Below are 21,051 nucleotides of genomic sequence, written 5' to 3'. Positions count from 1 at the left end.
AGGGGGAAAGCCCTAAGTCGCGACATAAATTGGACCGGGGTATGTCCGACGAGAGGATCACCAAGAACACCTAGATCGTTGTTGGATGGCGTGATGAAGGGAAATACGCCCTTGAAATGGAAGGTGGGCAAATATTACCTGGCTTGATCGACACCACCACCACCTTTCACTACGCGTGGATACAGAACCCCACCATGAGACGATTGACCGGGTGGGATGAGCGACGTCATCCACCACTGGGATCACGGTGTGTTGTCCATATACGTACTGACTACTCCGTACTGAAGGCACCTTCACGCCGCTTACACATACATAGATAATTCAGTGTTTATAAGCGGGACGATAAATGACGCCGCTCGGAGACTTCCTGACTGGTTGTTGACAGCGTCCTGCATCGGGCCCCTCCACCCCCACTTTTGCTCGGTTGCCAACTTGCGACTGAACAGCTAGTTAGTTGGTCCTTTTGATGGGGATCCTGTCCTATCCACTCTTGATTCCAAAGCATTCGTTGAGATCAAGCGTGGGAGCTTCCTGTAGCTATATTAAACTAAGCCAACATCCCATCTATCCTGGTTTCTTCATCGTGTTTTTCTCTTGACTTTCCTACTTGACATCGCTGTTGTCTACTTTAGCTACATTTCGGTCTTTTACACACGTTCGTGAAATCAGAAATGGCGCCCCCTAAGGTCTTTTTGTAAGTGCGAGTGTCCAGTGGTGCTGTTCGTGATGCAGGTCCGGATAGATCCTAGATCCTAACATCCATCTTCTTGCTTCAGCACCGGTGCTACCGGCTATATCGGCGGCGACGTCTTCTACAATGTCACCCAGGCCCATCCTGACTGGGAGGCGACCGTCCTGGTCCGGAACAAGGATAAGGCCGCCCAGCTCACCAGCAAATACCCCAACGTGCGAGTGGTGATCGGAGACTTGGACTCGGTCGACGTCATCGAGGAGGAAACCAAGAACGCCGATATCGTCTTCAGTATGTTCTCCTCTCCTCCTACTTCCACTGAGACCGTAACGATCAAGTGGCATGGTTGGGCACTGAACTAACAAGCATAGACTGCGCCGACTGCGACCATGTCGCCTCAGCCGAAGCGATCGCAAAGGGCCTCGCCCACCACACCCCCGAGAAGCCCGTGTGGCTGATCCACACGTCTGGCACGGGTATCCTGACCGTCGAAGACTTCCGCACCAACACCTGGGGTCTCTACCGGACCAAGGAGCACGACGACTGGGAGGGCGTCGACGAGCTGGTCAACAAACTGCCCGACGACTCTCTCCACCGCGACGTAGACAAGATCATCATCGAAGCCGGGAAGCGCTCCCCGGACAGCGTCAAGACAGCGATCGTCTGCCCGCCCACGATCTACGGTCCCGGCCGCGGCCCCGGCAACCAGAAGAGCATCCAGGCGTACTGGCTGACGGCGGCCGTCCTGAAGCGCAAGAAGGGCATCCTGGTCGGCGAGGGCAAGAACGTCTGGCACCAGGTGCACGTTCAGGACCTGAGCGACGTCTACCGGTTACTGGGCGATGCGGCCGTCGCGGGCGGCGGCAAAGCCACCTGGAACAACGAGGGCTACTACCTGGCTGAGAACGGGCCCTTCGTGTGGGGCGATATCCAGCGCGAGGTGGCTAGGGTGGCTTACGAGAAGAAGCTGATCCCGTCCCCTGAGGTTGATTCGTTGTCGGATGCTGAGGTCACCGAGCTGAACAAGTTCGGCCTTTATGCTTGGGGAAGCAGCTCGAGGGGCCATGCGCTCCGTGCGAGAAAGTTGTTGGGATGGTCGCCTAGCAAGCCTAGCTTGAAGGAGCTTATTCCGGAGATTGTGGATATTGAGGCGAAGGACTTGGGCTTGGTGTGAGAGTTTTGGGCGTGACTCCAAGTCTGTATCTAAAATACATTAAATGAATAAATGATATCATGCTATATATTGTGAGAGCTTCGTAAAGATAAATAGAAATAAATAGGGACAGAAATAGATAAGAATGGAAGAGATCTCCCTGTTACAGGAGGATCATTCAGACTGGACAATAGAAAGTAAAATCCGGACGTGACTATATTGACTGAAAATGATGATTCATACAAGTAACAAGTATGGATATGGAGATATTGTGCTGGGATAAGGAAGATATGGAGAGGAAAAGCGGTAGCGCTCAAGCGACCTAAGCGCGGTTCACGCCCGGCGGCGCTTGCCGGTCTGCTGCTATCATCAGCTCCAACTATTGCTCTTATTTTCCTCCACTTATTGGCCTGCTTTGTCCCAACTGACAACAACCTTGACATTCCCCTCTCTATATCCCTTTCATGAGTTTCTAGTGGCAGGTGAGTAGTCTATTTATTTGTGAATCCTTTTGTTTTCTGTCCCCTTTACACAATTTCCATTTGCGACGGTGTTTTCCCGCTAACCTCGCCCCAGTCCTCGGTTTCCCCCCATGACTTGCGATCTGTCGGAAATCCACCGGTTCTCTACCTGAGCATCCTAGCTTTGGCACCCCTGTCATGGCCCCAGGTGCTGGAGGAAAGAGAAAAAGAGGTGACCGATCGTGGTCCGGCGACTCCACGCACGACGGCCAGCGGCCTTCTCCCCACCGACCGGGTGGCCTCAACATGGCCCAACACCCACACCCCTCTCCTTCTCGCGATTATTCCGAAAATACGCGTGGAAGATCGCGGAGACAGCCAGGCCGAGGAGGTAGAGGCGGGTTTAGTCGCAGACACAGCGGGGACGGGCATCCCCATCCGACCGGTGACCGGAGGGATTCAACAGCCACGGGCCCCCAAAACGGGCCCCAACCACATCCGCTTCAGACCAGACCAACGGGACAGCTTCTCAGCAGCCGCCGATGGCTTCTCCCACGCCTGCGCCCCAGTCACAGCCGCAGCCTGATCCGCCAGCCCAGCCTCAATCGGCGCCGGCTTCGCAGCCTCAAACATCCCCCCGACCCCCGTCCAACCCCCTTCGCGCCCGCCGCCGCCGTTCGACTACGAATATGTTACGGATAGTGTGGTGGAGGAATGGGCCTCGACCGGGCGACAGCGACTCGTCGAGAACGGTATCCGAGCGCGGAACGAGGAAGACGTGTCGTTGTTGTCCTTTATTTACCAAGAAATCATCCGGAGTGCCCTTTATGGCAGGCTACCCCCGGTAGATGCAGGTGCTGCCATAAAAGATGTTATCGGGGCAGATGTTGCGGCGGAGGACGTCAACATGGACGGCCAAGGACAGGCCACGACGGCCTTAGATCCCCGCTCACTGTTCCTGGACACCTTATCCATTGTCACAGATTCTGACACATCGAATGTCGCGCTGAGGCCATTGGTATTCTCGACGGCGATCAACCCTGCCCTTATGCGCCTCCAGCTCGAAACACCCCTCCTTCAATCGCTCGGACTCGTGCGAGACACATTCAACCGCATGGGAATTCGAAAGCAGACAAACCTTCTTTATCGCCAGTCCAACTACAATCTGCTGAGAGAAGAATCCGAGGGGTATTCTAAGCTGCTCACCGAGTTGTTTACGACGAGCAACAACGAGCCGCCGTCAAGTGAAGTTGTCGAAGACACCTTTGAAAAGGTAAAGGCAATGGTCGGCGCATTTGACATGGATGTCGGCCGCGTCCTCGACGTCACCCTCGATGTATTTGCTGCTGTTCTTGTGAAGCAGTACCGATTCTTCGTTAAACTATTGCGCGTCAGCTCGTGGTGGCCCAAGGATGATATTTTCCGCGGCTCTGGCAGAGACAACCGTGACTCCGGACTCCCCAATTGGGCTCTACCGGGCTCTTCGGGATGGATCACCACAGACGAGGAGCGGCTCCAGGCAATGCAGGCAAACGAACATCGAGACCATGAGTTCTGGAACAGGGTCCGGGAGATTGGGATCCGGGCTTTCTTCGAAATTGGTCGCGAGCCCATCTCCAAAGACGAGCTAAACCGTATCCTTCCAGAGTCAAACAGTCTCTCCGAAGAGGAACTCAAGATAAGGAAATGGATCGACGAGACCGGAACATTACCACCTAAGGGAAGCAGGGTAGCCGCGCAGCTACTGGGATTCAAGCTCCGCTTCTATTCCTCCCGCGCTCGCTCTAAGGCGGATGTCCTCCCAGATAACCTCATCTACCTGGCCGCCTTGTTGATCAAGGTCGGCTTTATTTCACTCCGTGACCTTTACCCCCACCTCTGGCGACCAGACGACTCCATGGAGGCTCTCAAGGAAGAAAAGATTCAAGAGAAGGCAGAAAGGGAGAGGGCCGCACGACCTGGTGGCGGCATCAATGCCCTCATGACGGCTGGTGCTCTGTCCGATGATACGCTACCAGCCCCTCGTATGCGCGATTCGGAGGCGCGTTCGGCGACCCCTGGCAAAGATCAAGACGCAGACAAAGCCGCGGCAAAGGCGGAAGAAGACGAATTGCCGGAGCCGTCAGATCAGAAGGTGCTCCTTCTCAAAAGTCTTCTGGCAATTGGCGCCCTTCCGGAGTCTCTTTTCTTTCTAAGCCGATTCCCATGGCTGATGGACACTTATCCCGAGCTTCCCGAGTTCATCCATCGTATTATTCACCATTGCCTGAGTAAAGTCTACGCCCCTCTGCGCCCTCCCACGTCGATGGATGAGTTCAAAGAACCAAAGCAGATCATGAGTCAAGATCAATCGGGCGTCCCGAAAGGTCAAATTCGGTTGAGTCAGGCGCCCCCACCGCGAGTTCTTCGATGGGCTCAGCTGGACAAGGAGGATACGAATGACGGAACCGACTATCGATTCTACTGGGATGACTGGGCCGACAATGTGCCCATCTGCCAGTCCGTCGACGACGTCTTTGCTCTTTGCTCCTCGTTCCTCAACCTATCTGGCCACAAAATAGGGCAGGACCCGAGCTTATTGGCGAAACTTTCGAGGATCGGCAAAGATAGCTTGAAGAAAGACGATTCGCCGGAAAACAGAGCTCGCTGGCAGGATCTATGCAAGCGTCTATTGCTTCCATCGATCAGTTTGACAAAAGCGAACCCGGGCGTCGTGAACGAGGTTTTTGACCTCGTGAGCTTTTTCCCGCTCGACACACGGTACAACATGTACGCTGAATGGTATTCCGGGCAGACCTCTCGGCTGCCCGATATTAAGTCTGCGTTCGATCAGGCACGAGCGGAAACGAAAGACGTGCTGAAAAGATTGAGCAAGACCAACATCAGACCTATGGCTCGCGCGTTAGCGAAGATTGCGTTCGCCAACCCCGGAATTGTCATCAACGTTGCGATCAGCCAAATCGAATCCTACGAAAACTTGATCGAGGTGGTCGTGGAATGCGCACGGTACTTCACCAACCTCGGGTACGACGTATTGACCTGGGGTCTGATCAGTTCCCTTGGCCAAAAGGGGAGGAGCCGTGTACAGGAAAGCGGTCTATTAACCAGTCGATGGTTGAACGCGCTGTCTACATTTGCAGGTAGGACGTTCCGGCGATATTCGGTCATGGACCCAACGCCTGTACTGCAGTACGTTGTCGAACAGCTTCGCCACAATAACTCGACCGATCTCATTGTCTTGGAGCAAACGATCAGCTCAATGGCCGGTATCATCACGGACACGAATTTCAACGAGTCTCAAATACAAGCAATGACAGGCGGCGAGCTTCTTCAAGCACAAACCATCCTTCAGCTGCTTGATAAACGGCACGAATCCAAAACTACTTCCAAGCGGCTGATGAAGTCTCTCACGGTCTCCAAATTAGCCGGTCAGCTGCTCATTGCGATTGCCCAGGAACGCTGGACTTGTGTCTTCAAGGAATCCGATGGCTCTGATGAACTGAAGTTGCTGGGTAACGTTTTCGATGAGATCCACCGTATCTTAGCCCAGTACCTCGATTTGCTCCGCAGCAACTTAACCATTGACGAGTTCGATGCTTTCGTACCTGACCTTGCTTCTCTTGTTCGTGATTTTGGCGTTCAGCCTGAGATCGCATTCTGGATTCGCAGACCGAGTGTCGCCAAAAGGATCGCCGAAGTCGACAGAGCAACACAGGAGGAAGCAGCGGCAGCAGCTGCTGCTAAACCCCAGGACATCAAGGCCGAAGTGCCAGAGACTGAGACCGACAAGATGGAGACGGCAGATGACGGTGAACCGACAGCGACAGAAGCGCCAACTGTTAACTCCATGGATGTCGACAAAGAGCAGTCTCAGTCAACCGATGCCGATGCTGCCAATGCAATGGAGCAGACGACCGTGCCGATCCCTGCTGCTGCTGAATTGCCTCCTCTGAACCCGGTCATACAGGATCTTCAGGACCAAGTCAAGTCCGCTCTGCCTTCCGACAACTGGAATGTCGTTGGGTTGCAATTCTACGTGACCTTCTGGCAGTTGTCGATTTACGACGTTCACATACCCCAGAAAGCCTATGAGGATGAGATAGATCGACAGAAGAGGAAGGTGATGGTCATCAATAATGATCGTTCTGACATTAGCATGGCTGGGACGCAGAGAAAGGAGCGAGAAAAGAAGCAGATCACCCAGCTTCAAGATCAAATTTTGGAGGAGAACAAGGCCCACCTCAAATCCTACGGCCAGACGCGAGGAAAGCTGCAAAAAGAAAAGGACCGATGGTTTGCCGGCATGCGTGGGAAGCATGATTCTTTGAATGTCGCCCTCCTCGAGCAATGCTTCTTGCCTCGTCTGCTTCTTTCTCCCATTGATGCGTTCTACTGTTTCAAGATGCTGAAGGTCCTTCATACATCTGGAACTCCGAATTTCCGGACAGTTGGTCTATTAGATCAACTTTTCCGGGAGCAAAGGCTCACTGCGCTGATTTTCCAGTGTACCTCGAGGGAAGCAGACAACCTCGGGTGCTTCCTGAACGAGATCCTGCGTGACCTCACCCGCTGGCATGCAAGCAAGGTTGTCTACGAAAAGGAGGCCTTCGGAAACAAGAAAGACCTCCCCGGGTTCGCCATGAACGTGGACCCCGAGGGGAAGCCTACAATGTTCCTGGAGTATGAGGACTTTCGCCGATTGCTGTACAAGTGGCACCGCCTTATAGCCGCCGCATTGAAGATTTGTCTTAATGGTGGAGAGTATATGCACATTCGCAACGCTATCAGTGTGCTCAAGGCGATCGTCCAGCATTTCCCAGCGGTCAACTGGATCGGTCGCGACATGCTAACGAGCGTGAACACTTTAAGCCAACAGGATGAGCGGGATGACGTGAAGATTCCCGCCGCCTCACTAATTGGGGATCTCAACCGGCGGGAGAAGAAATGGATGCTTCCCCAGGAATTTATGATCACCAACCAGCCACTTGCAGTAGGTAAAGGCAAGAACGATTCTACAAGTGGCAAGTCCGGGACTCCACGCCCTAAGTCTACCACACCGGCTCCACTGAACGCTGCTGCGACCGAATTCCAGCCTTCAGCAGCCAACGAGTAAGTCAACGAATGGAACCCAAGGACCTCGCTGTCGACTATGTGCGCATTTCTGATCGGCTCAATCACAGATCCCAAAATACCCCAAACTCCGAGACCACTGCTAAGATGGAGGTCGAAGACGGCGAGATTGAGGATGCGAAGATGGCCGATGCCATCGCCAAGGGCGCGGATGGAGCTGACCAAACGGCAAAGAGACCATTTGAACAGACTGCTATTTCGTCATCCCAGGATGCATCTACAAAAGAAGCTCTGCCCACGGACGATCAATCCGCCGCTGGTCATGAGCCATTGACAAATGAGAAGCCTGCACCTGCAGGTGCCGAAGCAGGCACTGAGGGTGAGCCTACTCATCCACCTTCGTCGACCGATGCTCATGCTCCCCCGAAAGGCTCGGAGCACCCAGGAAAGCATCCAAATAATGCTAAGCGTCCTGATTCAGAACGTGGTCCGCCTGGAAGCGTCAACCCTCGTTCCCTCCCTCACGCACCGAACCGTCCTTACAGAGATGAGGCTAGACTCCCCCCTCGACCTGATCTTCTGGATGATCGACGCGAGAGATTCTCGGACTATTCCCGGGGTGGCCGCTTCAACGACCACGATTTTGGCCGGCCATTCGACCAGCCCATGGGCGACGGCAGAAACTTTGGCCGTCTCGACAGGGAATACCCAATCAGACCGCCGATGGACGAACCGTTCCGTGGTCCCCCCTATCGGGAAGGACGTCTCCCGCAGCCAGACTGGCCCGATCGGTCCGGACGTTTCCGTCCTGATGTGCGAGATGGCCTTCCCGGAGCACGATCTGGCCCACCACCACACCCCGATCGTGCAGGGATGATACCTGAGCGGGGCGGGGAAGGTTTCCGACGTGGGGAAGGTTTCCGACAAGACAAGGAAGAGCGAAAGAGCTTGTCCAACCGTCCGATTTCACCGCAGAGAGTGGAGCTGCCCAGCCGGCCGGAGCGTTTCCCGTCTGACGATCGCCGACCTGTGAACTACTCTCAATCTCACCAGCGACACGAAGACATGCCGGTTGGACCTCGACTTGATCGACCTCCCCGAGCCGCCGCAGATATGCCTGACTCAAAGGAACCCCCCTCCGGCGGGGACATGAGCCATGGACGTTTGCGGCAGCCGGATCCTGTTTCTGACATTCCCTCTGGACCTCGAAGAAATGCCCAGGGCCGAGGTGGACGGAACATGCCTGGCCAACTGCACCCCGGCCCGATGGGCCCCTCTGAGCGACAGCCCCCGAGCGGTCCAGGGAGGCAAGGCATGCGAAATGCTCCTGATAAGCCCTCGTCTGCTGGACCCGCATCGCCGGATTCTGAACGACTCCAGGCCACCGGGATGCACCCGGACCGGCTCAGGGTTCTACAGCAGCAGCAACCGCCGCCCAGCGAAGGAGGGCAGGCGCCTAGCCCACGCTCCCAGAACCCGCCGGTGTCCCCCGCGTCGGCCGTCCCCCCGTCGGGACCTCGGAGTACGCATGGCCCTTCCGCGGGGCCACCGCCCGCCTCCCGTGGTCCTCCTCCGTCCGGAGGGAGTTTTAGCGGGGAGCGAGGGAGAGGAGATAAGCGGTTCGCTGGCATCAACAATATGCTCCAACAATCCGGCGGGCCAGCGGACCGTGGCGGCCCCGGCCCCGCGATCCGTGGCCGTGGTGCCAGCCGACAGATGGCATCTGTGGGTGGCCCGTCCCCTCAGAACTCGCGACCCCCGACTCCCAGTGCCCCGGAGGATGGCGGCCGACCCGGATCGTTCACCCAAGGCCGGGCCGACCTCCTGGCTGACGAAGGACCTCCCCGGGCTCGGCGAGGCGACCTCCTGGATGAAGCCGGCCCCGAATCCCGGCGATCCTCCGGACGATTTCCACACGAGCGAGAGCGGGAACGTGATCGGGAACGCGAGCGTCGCGGCGGCGGCGGTGGGGAAGATGATGGATCTCGCGGCACGAACCGGCGGGAGGAATTCCGGGAGCGCACCCGCGATCTCGAGCGCGAGCGCAGTCGCCGAAGCGATGCGGGGCCCAGTGTGCGAGAAGAGCGATACGAGTCTCGCGAAGCCTCCCGACGCGGACCGGGCGCGCGCGACGAGAACCGTCGGCGCCGGGATCGGGATGAGGGACCCGACGGCGGCCCGAACAGCAGCAACCAGGATCACGAGGGGCGTCTTCGCCCCCCGTCGTCGCTTGGCGGCCAGCCACCCCCTCCGCCGCCACCACTGGCCCCCGCCGGCAACGGTCCCAGCGGTCCCAGCGGTCCCGAGGACGATCGACGCTGGGGAGGCCGAGAGATGCGGGACCGCGATCGGGATCGTACGAGAGACCGTCCTCGGGAACGTGACTACCCCCGGGAGAACCCGCCTGGACCTCCTCCATACCGCAAGCGGGGACGTCCTGGCGGCGACGAGGGAGTCCACGGGGACGGCGTTGGACGAGGGGGGATGCGCATGGGGAGTGAAAGCAAACGACCTCGTCGGGGTGCTTAAAGGGGGATGAGACTCTCTTTTTTGCTATCCCTACCCTTCATGCTTTTGATTTTCCTTTTCATTTCTCATCATATCAATGACATGCATTGTTGGACGGTGTTCTATATCTTGTTGTCTTGGTTGTACTCCGTTTCTGGCCTTTTCTCTTTATTTCCATTTCCTGTGGTTGTTATTATTATTCTTGTCTGGTTGTATCCCTCATACTCCCCCATTCTCTCTCTCTTTTATTTCTTTTACTATTGAACTGGCAAGCATAAAGGATGTGAATTGAAGATGTGACATGATGACTTTCAATCCTGTGTATAACTAGTAGAGAAACCCTGATAGATTTTCGCCTCCGTCATCGACCTCCTCTCCTCTTCTCTTCTCTTTCTTCTCATGATAGTTTCTCTCTTCTCATCATACTTCCTATCTTGAACGACATCCATCCTATCTCCCCCCCAATGTTTCCCTCGTGAGTCTCCACTTCGTCGCCCCCACTCGCTCCATCTAATCAATCTATTCTTATCTTCATCTCACTAGTCCTCTCGAGTATAAGACTACTGAGGCAACCCGGACCGATACTCCGCCCATTTCCTATCCGCTAACCCGTCCAGATCCTACCGGTTAATCATCGGCGTCTCCTCCGTGGCTTTTTCAGCGCCGCATCGCCGGCCCTGCAGTCCCTAAACATCACGCAATCACGCCAACGGATCCTCATTAGCGCAAATCCATTGGCATATTACATGTGGGTCCTTCGATCTCGAGGAGGAAAAAAGAGAGAGAAAGAGAGAGCTCTTTGCGGCAGTGCCTCCCGCAGCTCCTTCCAAGCCCTCAAGTCCCTATCCTTCCCCTCATCTACGGGGTTTCCAGTTTCCACGTCACTCCCCTCAGGATGTTAGTTTCTCCACCGCTGGGAAGAATTCGGCTGCGGAGACCGTCGATCCACACTGTCATTGCTCCACCGGTCGATCGAGGATAAGGACTTGTGAAACCAGGCGGGGAGATCGGGAATGGCGCTGGGTTTGATGCCGCGCTCGTGCTCTTTTTTTTTTTTCCCATCTGCCCTCGCGTCGCGAGCCATGACAAACGGATTGCTCCCCTCGGTACGAATGTCCTTCTCCCACTTCCGACGATATCTTATGTCTGGGTCTATATATATCGTGCGGCTCGGAGGTTGATTTTGGCGATCTGGCTTCTATCCCTCTGTTTTTTTCTTATTTGATCTTCTGTTCCCCCCTCCTCGTCTGCCCGCTCTCTTGCTCGTGTTATCGTGTTCCCCCGCTGTTCACGATAAGTTGTTTCGCAGCCCGTCCGCTCTCAGCCGTATTTGCCCAAGCAAACTATTTGGTGTCGACTTCTGAGATTTGGAAGAGCAAATAGAGATCATTGTTGTCTTTCTTGACTCGTGAAAATGCCTCGTCTGGACGTGGAAAAAACGATCGAGGAGCTGACGCTCGGGGAGAAAGTAGCCCTGACGGCTGGTGAGTTCCTGTTACTCTTTCAAACCAAATAATTTACTCCACGGCCAAGTTGCTGTGGAAGACGTGGGATTGGTCAAGCTGACGTATGGTGTTCTTCGTTTTCAGGAATCGATTTCTGGCACACGGCTGCGGTGGAGCGTCTGAATATCCCCTCCCTGCGCATGTCCGATGGTCCCAATGGAGTGCGCGGAACGCGGTTCTTCAACGGCGTGCCTGCGGCGTGCTTTCCCTGCGCCACGGCCCTGGGAGCGACGTGGGACGTTGAGCTGCTGCACAAAGTGGGCCACTTGATGGGTGAGGAATCCATTGCGAAAGGTACCCACATCGTCTTGGGTCCCACGATCAACATCCAGCGGTCCCCGCTCGGAGGACGAGGGTTCGAGTCGTTTGCCGAGGACGGTGTGCTGTCGGGCCAGCTGGCTGGCTACTACTGCAAGGGTGTTCAGGAGACGGGTGTTGCGGCGACCCTCAAACATTTCGTCTGTAACGACCAGGAGCACGAGCGTCTGGCGGTTGATAGCATCGTGACTCGGCGTGCGATGCGTGAGATCTACCTGCTGCCGTTCCAGCAGGCTATGAAGATCTGCCAGAGCGCTTGCATCATGACCGCTTACAACAAGGTCAATGGGCACCATGTTAGCGAAAACAAAGAAATTATCACCGACATCCTCCGCACGGAGTGGGGATGGGACGGCCTGGTGATGAGTGATTGGTACATCATTGCGTGAGACCCGGACCAGTTTGCGGAAGATACTAACTACCTCCCCAGGTTCGGAACCTACAGCACATCGGACGCCATCCTCGCGGGTCTGGATCTGGAGATGCCTGGCAAGACCCGCTGGCGTGGGACTGCCCTGGCTCACGCCATTTCGTCCAACAAGGTCCCCGAATTTGTCGTTGACGAGCGAGTCCGCAATGTGCTGAATCTCGTGAACTGGGTGGATCCGCTAAACATCCCATCCAACGCGCCAGAGAAGGCCCTCAACCGACCCGAGGACCAGGCCCTGCTGCGACAGGCCGCGGCAGAGTCTGTTGTTCTCATGAAAAACCAGGATAACATCCTCCCGCTCAGCAAGGACAAGTCGATCTTGGTCATCGGTCCGAACTCCAAGATCGCGGCCTACTGCGGCGGTGGGTCCGCGTCTCTGGACCCCTACTACACCGTGACGCCCTTTGAGGGCGTATCCGGCGAGAGCAAGGGCGAAGTGAAATTCTCCCAAGGCGCCTACTCGCACAAGGATCTGCCTCTGCTGGGCCCTCTGATGAAGACTGCCGACGGGAAAACCGGCTTCAAGTTCCGCGTTTTCAACGAGCCCGTCTCGCAGCCGGACCGGGAACTGATCGATGAGCTGCACCTGGTGTCGTCGAGCGGCTTCCTCATGGACTATATCAACCCCAATATCAAGTCCTTCACCTTTTTCGTCGACATGGAGGGCTTCTACACGCCAGAGGAGGACGGGATCTACGACTTTGGCGTCACAGTGGTTGGTACCGGCCGGCTCCTAGTGGACGGTGAGGTGGTCGTGGACAACACCAAGAACCAGCGCCAGGGATCCGCCTTCTTTGGCAATGGCACCGTTGAAGAGAAGGGCAGCAAGGAGCTCAAGGCCGGCCAGACGTACAAGATCGTCCTTGAGTTTGGCAGTGCCCCCACATCCGACCTCGACCAACGGGGTGTCGTGATCTTCGGCCCTGGCGGGTTCCGATTCGGAGCCAGCCGCCGTGTCAGTCAGGAGGAGCTCATCTCCAAGGCCGTCGAAGCGGCCGCCAAGGCCGAGCAGGTCGTCATCTTCGCCGGTCTCACTAGCGAGTGGGAGACGGAGGGCTACGACCGTGATCACATGGACCTGCCCCCGGGCAGCGACGAGATGATCACGCGCGTTCTGGAAGCGAACCCGAACGCCGTGGTCGTCATCCAGAGCGGCACGCCGGTCACAATGCCATGGGAGAAGAAGACCAAGGCGCTGTTGCAGGCATGGTTCGGCGGCAACGAGTGCGGTAACGGCATCGCGGACGTCCTATACGGCAACGTGAACCCGTCCGCCAAGCTGCCCGTGACCTTCCCCGTGCGCCTGCAGGACAACCCCAGCTACGTCAACTTCCGCTCCGAGCGCGGCCGCGTGCTCTACGGCGAAGACGTCTACGTCGGATACCGCTACTACGAGAAGATCGAGCTGCCGCCTCTCTTCCGCTTCGGCCACGGCCTCTCCTACACGAGCTTCACCCGCAGCGATCTCACCATCGCCACCGTCCCGGAGAAGCCCGGCGCCCTCGAAGACGGCGAACCGATCACAGCCACCGTCACCGTCACCAACACCGGCAGCGTGGCCGGCGCCGAGATCGTCCAGCTGTGGGTCGTCCCGCCCCCGACGGGCGTGAACCGCCCCGTGCGCGAGCTCAAGGGCTTCACCAAGGTGTTCCTCAACCCCGGGGAGAAGAAGACGGTGCAGATCACCGCGGAGAAGAAACTGGCGACGAGCTGGTTCGACGAGCAGAGGGCGAAGTGGGCGAGCGAGAAGGGCGAGTATAAGGTTGAGGTCACGGGCACCGGGGATGAGGTCCTCACTGGTTCTTTCTCCGTGGAGAAGACCAGATACTGGCTGGGTCTGTGAGGTGGATACAAAATAAAAAGACGTACTTATCTATCTGTGTGTATATACCTTGACGATAAACTAGATTTGTTTGGTCTTGGTTTGGGGTTCGATTTGTGTTTTGATGCTGTTTGTTGCCTGGTTGTGGAATCAGAAAGTGAAGATTGGATGGATGGATGGATGAATGAACGAATAAACGAGACGAGATGATGTAAAAGTCAGATCGGACGATAGCGACAAATTGAATTGGATTTATTGATTGATTTTTTTTGTTGAGTGGTATCGTTCATTATTACATTGACTGCCCCCCTATAAATAAGTGAACGAAGATGGTACAGTAGGGGCCTTGTTTGAATAAGGAATGATGCTATATATATACACGTGGTTAGGGTTTCGTAAAGGCTGTCTTGTCTTGTCTAGCAGTGTAATAAGCTTGCGATCACTAACTGGGGGAGTAAGAGGATGCTGAGTATACTCCATATTATTATCCAAGTACTATATTATTACCTAGAGTTTCAACAAGCTATATATATATATATATCCGGGTATCATATCTCGATGAGAGAAAGTTGAGTCACTGCTGCGTTTGTCTGGACTCTGCTTCTTCCCCAGGGTCCAGGCCATCCAGTTACATGGTATAGTATTGACGAGTTCGACATCGCCACTTAAGCAGTCAATGGCGAATTAAACAGAATGAGCCCGAAGATGTTGGACGGAAACGAAATGAAACCAAATCAAACCCGGTAAGGGGTTCGTTTCTCAATGTATGCATGTGTGTAATGCATGCATGCATAGAACATGGGTAGAAGAAGAATATCCAGATCATGCTTTGCTCCGGAAAGTAAACATCCCCCTCCCTCTGCCTTGCTGCTTTTTGTATTTTCGTGTCATTTATTGCTTGGTAATTCTGTCCACAGCATGTATTACGACACGGCAGCGCCAACTCCAGTACCCCCACGGCGTTTTCCAAACCAGCCTGCCAATCTCTGGAACATCGAGGGCGGCCGTCCCTGGCGTTGCAGCGGCGGACCCTCGGGGAGGTCTGGGTGTGACGATCCCGGGGAACGAAGGGCTGACTTGCGCTTCGTCAGCATGCTCAGCTTGTTCCTGGTTGACCCTGAGGTCGGCTGTCGGGAGCGAGTGGTTGCCGGGCGACTGGATAGTTGCGGCGGGGCGGATGGTCGGGAGGGCGTCGTGCTGGGGCGGGGTCGGTGCTGGGGTTCCGGCTCAGAATGATTCTGCTGTAGTTGGGCGGGGGCCGGTTCTTGGGGGTGCTGCGGACTGCTGTCGGCAGGGGCTGTGTTCATCCTGGCGAGGACAGCCTGCTGCAAGGTTTGATGGCGCTCCTCTTCTTCCTCCGCCGTCATGATGTGCATGAACCCGCTGCTGTCGATGATGACGGCGGGCTCTGGGCGCTCATGCCAGTCCGCGGCCTCGTCATCTGTCTCCTCTGCCAGACCAATGGACGGTCTGCTGCTGGAGGGTCCGTCTCGCATGGGTGCGGGTATACGTGGCGGCGTTGAGGCGTCGCCGTTTGGCAATCCAAAGCTGGGGGCGGCTGGATGAAGTAGCCCCGGTTGCGGAGAACAGAAGCTCGGCACGTCACCGGTCGCAAAGGTGGCATCGGCATTCAAGAACACTTCGAAATTCTCAGGGCTGTCATCCGGGCCCGCTGCCGGGGGTGGCTGAAAGCCGTCTGGTTCAGGCCCCATGAGGAAGGTCAGGGTCTCCATGTCCACGTGCGTTTGGGGCACCCCTGTTGCCGGAGCACCGTTCATGGATCGCATATAGTCCCCTGGACGCTTCGGCTGTCGTGACTGCTTCCGAGGACTCTTGAGAGAGGCTCTCCCGCTGGAGGGATCGGTGTCCCAGGCGGAGGTGGTGTTGGAGCCGGGAGTGGCACATCGGTTGCGACTGAAGATGGAGCCGGTGTCTGACCGTCGATCCGAGTGCGAAGAATGGAGATTGCGCATGGTTTGCATGCTGGGCTGTTGGGTTAACCCGACTCCCGAGTCGAACTTGGTGGCTCGCTTGGCCACCTCAGGGCCTACACTCGGTGTGAGGTATTTGGATTCGATCTGGGCGGCGCGCACTTCGGCAGACCGCACGGCTGCCTCCGAGGTGGTGGAAATCCGGTGCGCACCTGGCGCGGGGACTCCCTGTTCGATACGGTAGACAAGAAGCGAGCAAGCGTAGCGCACATCGGCCTCTAGCTGTGGTGCTATCTTCTGACGCGAGATCAAGGGAGAAGAGGGCAGGATGGGGCTGTTGATGGTGTCATAAGTTGGACTCATGTTGTTCAAGACCCCAGCAAACGTGGGTTTCTGGACACGTTAGCCCATGCAAACGGAAGGAAGTCTATTGTTTGGGGTTTTCTTTACCTGAGAACCGAAGACGAATGACAGGGATGGACGCATCTTGGAAGATTGACGTGTCCGAGGAACTGTACGCTCCATGGCGTGAGGTTATTGGCGGTGATGAATGGGCACCGATGGGTGGAAGGATGGAAGCAAGTAAGAAGCAAATGGAAAAAAAGAAAATAGGATATAATAGACGAATAGGACGGGAAAATGATTGGAATGGCCAACGCAACAGATATTCGTGTATATCCACCAGCCAACGTGTGTTATGCCTGTAAAATTAGCGCTAGCAACAGGAGGACTTTGGTATGCAATCACAGATTGACAATTTGGTTGGGCAGCCCGTGCCAGATGGAAATAATTTCAGAGACAAATGAAATGCGGAAATGAGGAATGCGAGATTGATTGCAAGGGGGGCCGGTAGTTGTCCAGAGCACTGAACTGGAATGCAGAGGGGACAAGCCTCGGTATATACGAGAAGGACCGGTTGAGAGGGGGTCATCCACATCTGGAGATAGTCTTTGTTGGAGTATATTAAGGAAAGGATGCTCTCCATGTGACTGAGGAGGGCCAGCCAATCTTGCAATCAATACAGGATCAGTCAAGTGGATCGTCACGAATGGCACATCTCGAGGGGCAGCCAATACGAGCGCGTTGGTGAGGGATCTTTGGGCGATGGAGGCGGATGGAGACGGTCAGATGGGGATGCAGTGGAGGTGCATGGAGAGTCGAGGCTAAAAGGAGGGACTGGATGAAAGAATGACGGAATGACGGCGATGGTGGAAAGAAAGGAAGAAGTTAAAGGTTGAAGTTGAAAGTAGGAAGAAAGAGAGAGAGAAAGTCACACGCCATGTCACGGGTCCTGCGCTCACTCCTTCTCTCGTCTTCTCTCTCTCCTATTTTGTTTACTTTCTTTCTTCTACTTCTCACCTCTGGTAACACAGCATTCATGAACTATACGCTCTCCCCGGACTCCAAACTCTCCTATCATGCAGCAGGCTATTGCCGCGGATGAAGCCATCCGCTGACGAGGTGGGTGAAAACCCCCCAAGTATGACGATGACGGGCTTACAGACAAGGAAGATACTGGATGGCATGGGGAAGAAAAAGGAAAACAATGATGATCATCAAGAGAGAAGAGGGTCCCACAGGAGCGGACGAGAATCAGCCCCGTCATTCCCTGCTGGAAGAAACAAGGCCAATCTGACCGATCTTATGCTGGTGGAGAGAGAGCTAGTCTAGCTCAGCTCGATTACCTACCTAGGTACGAAGCACCTACTTGATACTTGTGCCAGTGGTGATTCACATTGTATGGCTCTCGAACAGGAATCCCCATCTTGACAGGCAAGAGACCGTTATTCCCTTTATTGACCGTGGAACCAATTTGTCTAAGTCCCTCGCAAGGGGCCTTACCCTATTCTCAAGGAGAAGGGCGATTATGGAAAATGGATCAAGGGATGGAAGAAGGTACCCCCACAACAACAATTCCCGAGCGAGGTGAGTGACAGATCAAGCGATGAGATCACTCATGCAGTCATGCGACCTCCCAATCCCTGCACACAGCAGAACAAGGTGATACATCACCGGGAATTGGAAACCAAAAACAGCCCTCGTTGCATGGCTACAGCTTAACACGGAACTCTACCGTTGACACGTCGCTCCCCCGCTCCAGAAGCTCAGCCAAACTGCTACGCAGCGACGATGATTTAGGGTTTCGACACCCAAAGACCGCGGGGCGAACAAGTCTCAGCGGGAGAGTAAAGTTCCTTCGACCGAGAATCATAAGGGGAGTCCGCAAGCCCAACATGGTTATGGTTATACCGTACCGTAAGATCAGTATCATGAGGTAATGATGCGGTCGAAAGAGAAATCTCAACGGGATGCATGGGACCTGCTTGTCAGCCACTGATGGGAAGCGGGGGGGAGCAGCCAGGGCGCTTGAAACGACCGCGGTCCGATATGCGTGGTTTTGAAAACCCGCCCAGTTGCCATTCCCCTCAACGTTGATGGCCCGGAAGGGAATGATAGCTGTCGTCGAGACATGGGTTAATACCCCCCTACCCCTTTGTGGGAGTACACTATCTCCGTTGATGGTAGGGGGTGTTTTTCAACGCCCCTGCAGGCTGCCCGCGTAGACTCCACCGGTCGATGTCTTGTCAGAAACGGCAAAGCACCCCATGCGGCCATGGGTCGATCGCAAGGGTTATTCATAATGGGGGGCTCGAAGGTATCCCTCGCAGCGGCAGGCTTTTTATCCAGCGTCAGGTTTCTATATATAAGACAAAGAGAAAAGGGAGAGACACATCGATTTTTCATTGTTATGTTGTCTATCTATACGTTGAAAAAAGTTCTATGAGTAGAATAAAATAATAGTCGCCCACCACCCTCGCGGTGGGTCTTTCGGTTCGAGAAAGATTCCCTAAAGCTGAGAGCTTTCTGATGGAGAGCAGTTGGATGCTTCTTTGACAGCCCTAACCTGTTGGATCGATTGATCAACGAGGCGACGGAAGAGGCAGTTGGATGCGCATCTTCCTGACTGGCTTTGAATGTGTAAAGATTTTAAAACAAGAATATCAAAAGACTGCATCGCTACTTCCCCAGGGGTGCTCCGACCCTGTCTTCCCTGCACTGGAGCGGGCGTCCCGACGGGCCCCTTCTTTTCTCTTCATCGGAAGGATGGAAAAGTGCCCGGAGACGACCCCCTGCCACTGCAGAGAGAGAGAGAGGGTCGGAGGTCCGATTCAAGGCTGCAATTGCTGCGCCAAGGTTCGTTGAATGGGTTTCTGTCCATTCATTTTACCACGCGGTGATGTCTTCCACCTCCGCCTCGCCGAAGGTGCTGCTCTTGGTCAGTCGGTTGACTCCGTCAGCACCTGCCACCACGTCACCAACGGGCGGCCGGGCCATGATGTCCGGCAGAACCTCCCGGAAGAAGTCCAGGATGTAGTGGTTGACCTGCTCGAATTGGAGCAGGAACGCGTCGTGACCCTCGGGGCTGTCGATACGCTTGAGCCGCGAGTCTGGGATGCCCGCGGCGACCTCCTGCTGTTCCTCGAAGGTGAAGAGCCCGTCGCTCTCGATGCCCAGCACCAACGCGGGCTGTTCCACCTGCGACAGTGCTTCCCGCACCGGATCCGCCGACAACGGACTGACTCTGTGCCTCGACACATCGTGGGTGTCCAGCTTCCGGGTGATGGCGATGTAGCAGTTGGCGTCGAATCGCTTCACGAACTTGTCTCCCTGGTATCGGAGGTACGACTGGGCGGAGAAATAAGTCTGGGGGCGCTTTTTGCCGTCTCCATTGATGCGGGACTCGATGGTCTTGCTGAATGTCTTGGTTCCGGAGAACTGCGGATCCGTGTACTGGATCTCCGCAGGAGTGGACTCTTGCTGCGGCGCAGGCGAATGACGCTCGCTGGCCCGGTGGCCATCATTGTGGATCGCCCAGTGCTCATTCGTTGGGCTGGGCAACCGCTGCGTGCCATTGATGTTTTGTCGCTTCGTCGGGTCGGGCACATTGCGACCGAACCGAGACTCGAACGAGTTGCGGCTCCGGTAGGTCAAGAGAGCCGACATGCGGGCCGCCCCCAAACCGGTGGTCGGGGGATCTTCGAACGAATAATAGCCATCATCGTATTTCGGGTCACTGTAGATGCTCTGTCGCTGAGCCTCACCCCAGCTGATACACCAGGCCGAATGGCGTGCAGACGTGGCAATCGGAACGATGGCCCGCACGTAGTCCTTGCCAAAGTAGGCGTACTCCAGGGTCAGCATGCCACCCATGGACCCACCCACGACGGCGGCGATCTGGCGGATGCCGAGGAAGTCGAGAACCTTCTTGTGAATTCTGTTCCAGCGTTGTCAGTAACAGATTTTTCTTCGGAGCGCAACGAGTTGACGCATCATTGAGGGGGGGGGGACGTGTTCATACCTGACATCGTCGCGTACAGTCGTCAGAGGGAACTCCGGACCATAGAGGCCGTTCTCCGGGGATCCATCCTTGTAAGTGACGGCACTAGCACTCCCATACGGACTCCCCAGACTGTTCAGACAGATCACGTAGAATCGCGAGGTATCAAAAGCCTGGCCGGGACCACCCAGCAGAGGACCCCACCAGTCGGCCACATCGGCACTACCACTCAGCGCATGGCATATCACCAACGCGTTGTCGGCCTCGGGGGACAATTGACCCCGCGTCGTGTAGGATATGGGGACATTGTGCAGGGTCACGCCTGATTCGAGCTTGAAGTACGGAACCACCACAAATTGTTGATCGGTGATGAGTTGCGAATAGGGATTTTCAGGTTGCGAATCGACTCTCTCTACGGGATTTAGTAGCCGTTCACATCATCCTAGGAAACACGCGGGAGGGGTAGGAGGATACTGACGGGGTATCGCCGAAGGGCTGTTTGATTCGTGGGCCATTCTTAGCTCACAGAAGGAGGGAGAAAAGAGAGGGGGTTATCGAAGGAATTGGAAGCAATTACAGACAGAAGTAAAGGAGAGGGACAAAAGAAAAAGGTAGATGTGGAGGTAGAAGAGAGCAGAAGTGGGAAGTAGAGTAGAGGGAGTCAAGAACCGGGGACTCGATGACTCAGGCCAATCGGGAGGCCAACAAGGCAAAACTTGCATTTTTGCCCCGCGGGAAACTCAAGTCCGATAACGGGATGACTCAGCATTTTATATGCAGGCACAAATACCAGAACTATTGCATCATTATGGACATTCTCAAT

General features: G+C 55.5%; 4 protein-coding genes across 4 annotated transcripts; 2 read left to right on the top strand and 2 right to left on the bottom strand.

Annotated features, from left to right (window-relative positions):
• Positions 1 to 671: 671 nt before the first annotated feature.
• Positions 672 to 7,418, top strand: P168DRAFT_295185 (putative THO complex component (Rlr1); the record flags this gene model as incomplete). Its single annotated transcript, XM_024838020.1, has 8 exons — positions 672 to 694; positions 777 to 982; positions 1,063 to 1,861; positions 2,488 to 2,750; positions 2,929 to 3,094; positions 3,125 to 3,398; positions 3,438 to 5,387; positions 5,658 to 7,418. 8 exons carry the CDS (start codon positions 672 to 674, stop codon positions 7,416 to 7,418), a joined length of 5,442 nt encoding a protein of 1,813 aa, XP_024695858.1.
• Positions 7,419 to 11,297: 3,879 nt separating this feature from the next.
• P168DRAFT_324688 (beta-glucosidase H) lies at positions 11,298 to 13,979 on the top strand (the record flags this gene model as incomplete). The annotated part of the gene is made up of 3 exons (XM_024840878.1): positions 11,298 to 11,367; positions 11,473 to 12,079; positions 12,137 to 13,979. 3 exons carry the CDS (start codon positions 11,298 to 11,300, stop codon positions 13,977 to 13,979), a joined length of 2,520 nt encoding a protein of 839 aa, XP_024695857.1.
• A 902-nt stretch (positions 13,980 to 14,881) lies between these two features.
• P168DRAFT_315774 (uncharacterized protein) lies at positions 14,882 to 16,375 on the bottom strand (the record flags this gene model as incomplete). The annotated part of the gene is made up of 2 exons (XM_024839933.1): positions 14,882 to 16,282; positions 16,340 to 16,375. The coding sequence occupies 2 exons, from the start codon at positions 16,373 to 16,375 to the stop codon at positions 14,882 to 14,884; spliced, it is 1,437 nt and encodes a 478-aa protein (XP_024695856.1).
• Positions 16,376 to 18,623: 2,248 nt separating this feature from the next.
• On the bottom strand, positions 18,624 to 20,833 carry met2 (homoserine O-acetyltransferase). The gene is made up of 3 exons (XM_024834117.1): positions 20,707 to 20,833; positions 20,250 to 20,640; positions 18,624 to 20,165 (listed from the first exon to the last, which is right to left on the bottom strand). Exons 1-3 carry the CDS (start codon positions 20,741 to 20,743, stop codon positions 19,115 to 19,117), a joined length of 1,479 nt encoding a protein of 492 aa, XP_024695855.1. The 5' UTR covers positions 20,744 to 20,833; the 3' UTR covers positions 18,624 to 19,114.
• Between the last annotated feature and the right edge of the window lie 218 nt (positions 20,834 to 21,051).

Source organism: Aspergillus campestris (genome assembly GCF_002847485.1).
Source record: "Aspergillus campestris IBT 28561 chromosome Unknown P168scaffold_2, whole genome shotgun sequence".
NCBI classification, from domain to species: domain Eukaryota; kingdom Fungi; phylum Ascomycota; class Eurotiomycetes; order Eurotiales; family Aspergillaceae; genus Aspergillus; species Aspergillus campestris.
This window is presented reverse-complemented; position numbering and strand designations above follow the sequence as displayed.

Bases quoted from the DNA above. Each gene is read 5' to 3' on its own strand.
- met2 (XM_024834117.1), bottom strand. From the start codon at position 20,743: ATGGCCCACGAATCAAACAGCCCTTCGGCGATACCCC. The intron at 20,641-20,706 runs GTCAGTATCCTC...TAAATCCCGTAG, and splicing joins CAGCCCTTCGGCGATACCCC to AGAGAGTCGATTCGCAACCT. The intron at 20,166-20,249 runs GTATGAACACGT...ACGCTGGAACAG, and splicing joins ACTGTACGCGACGATGTCAG to AATTCACAAGAAGGTTCTCG.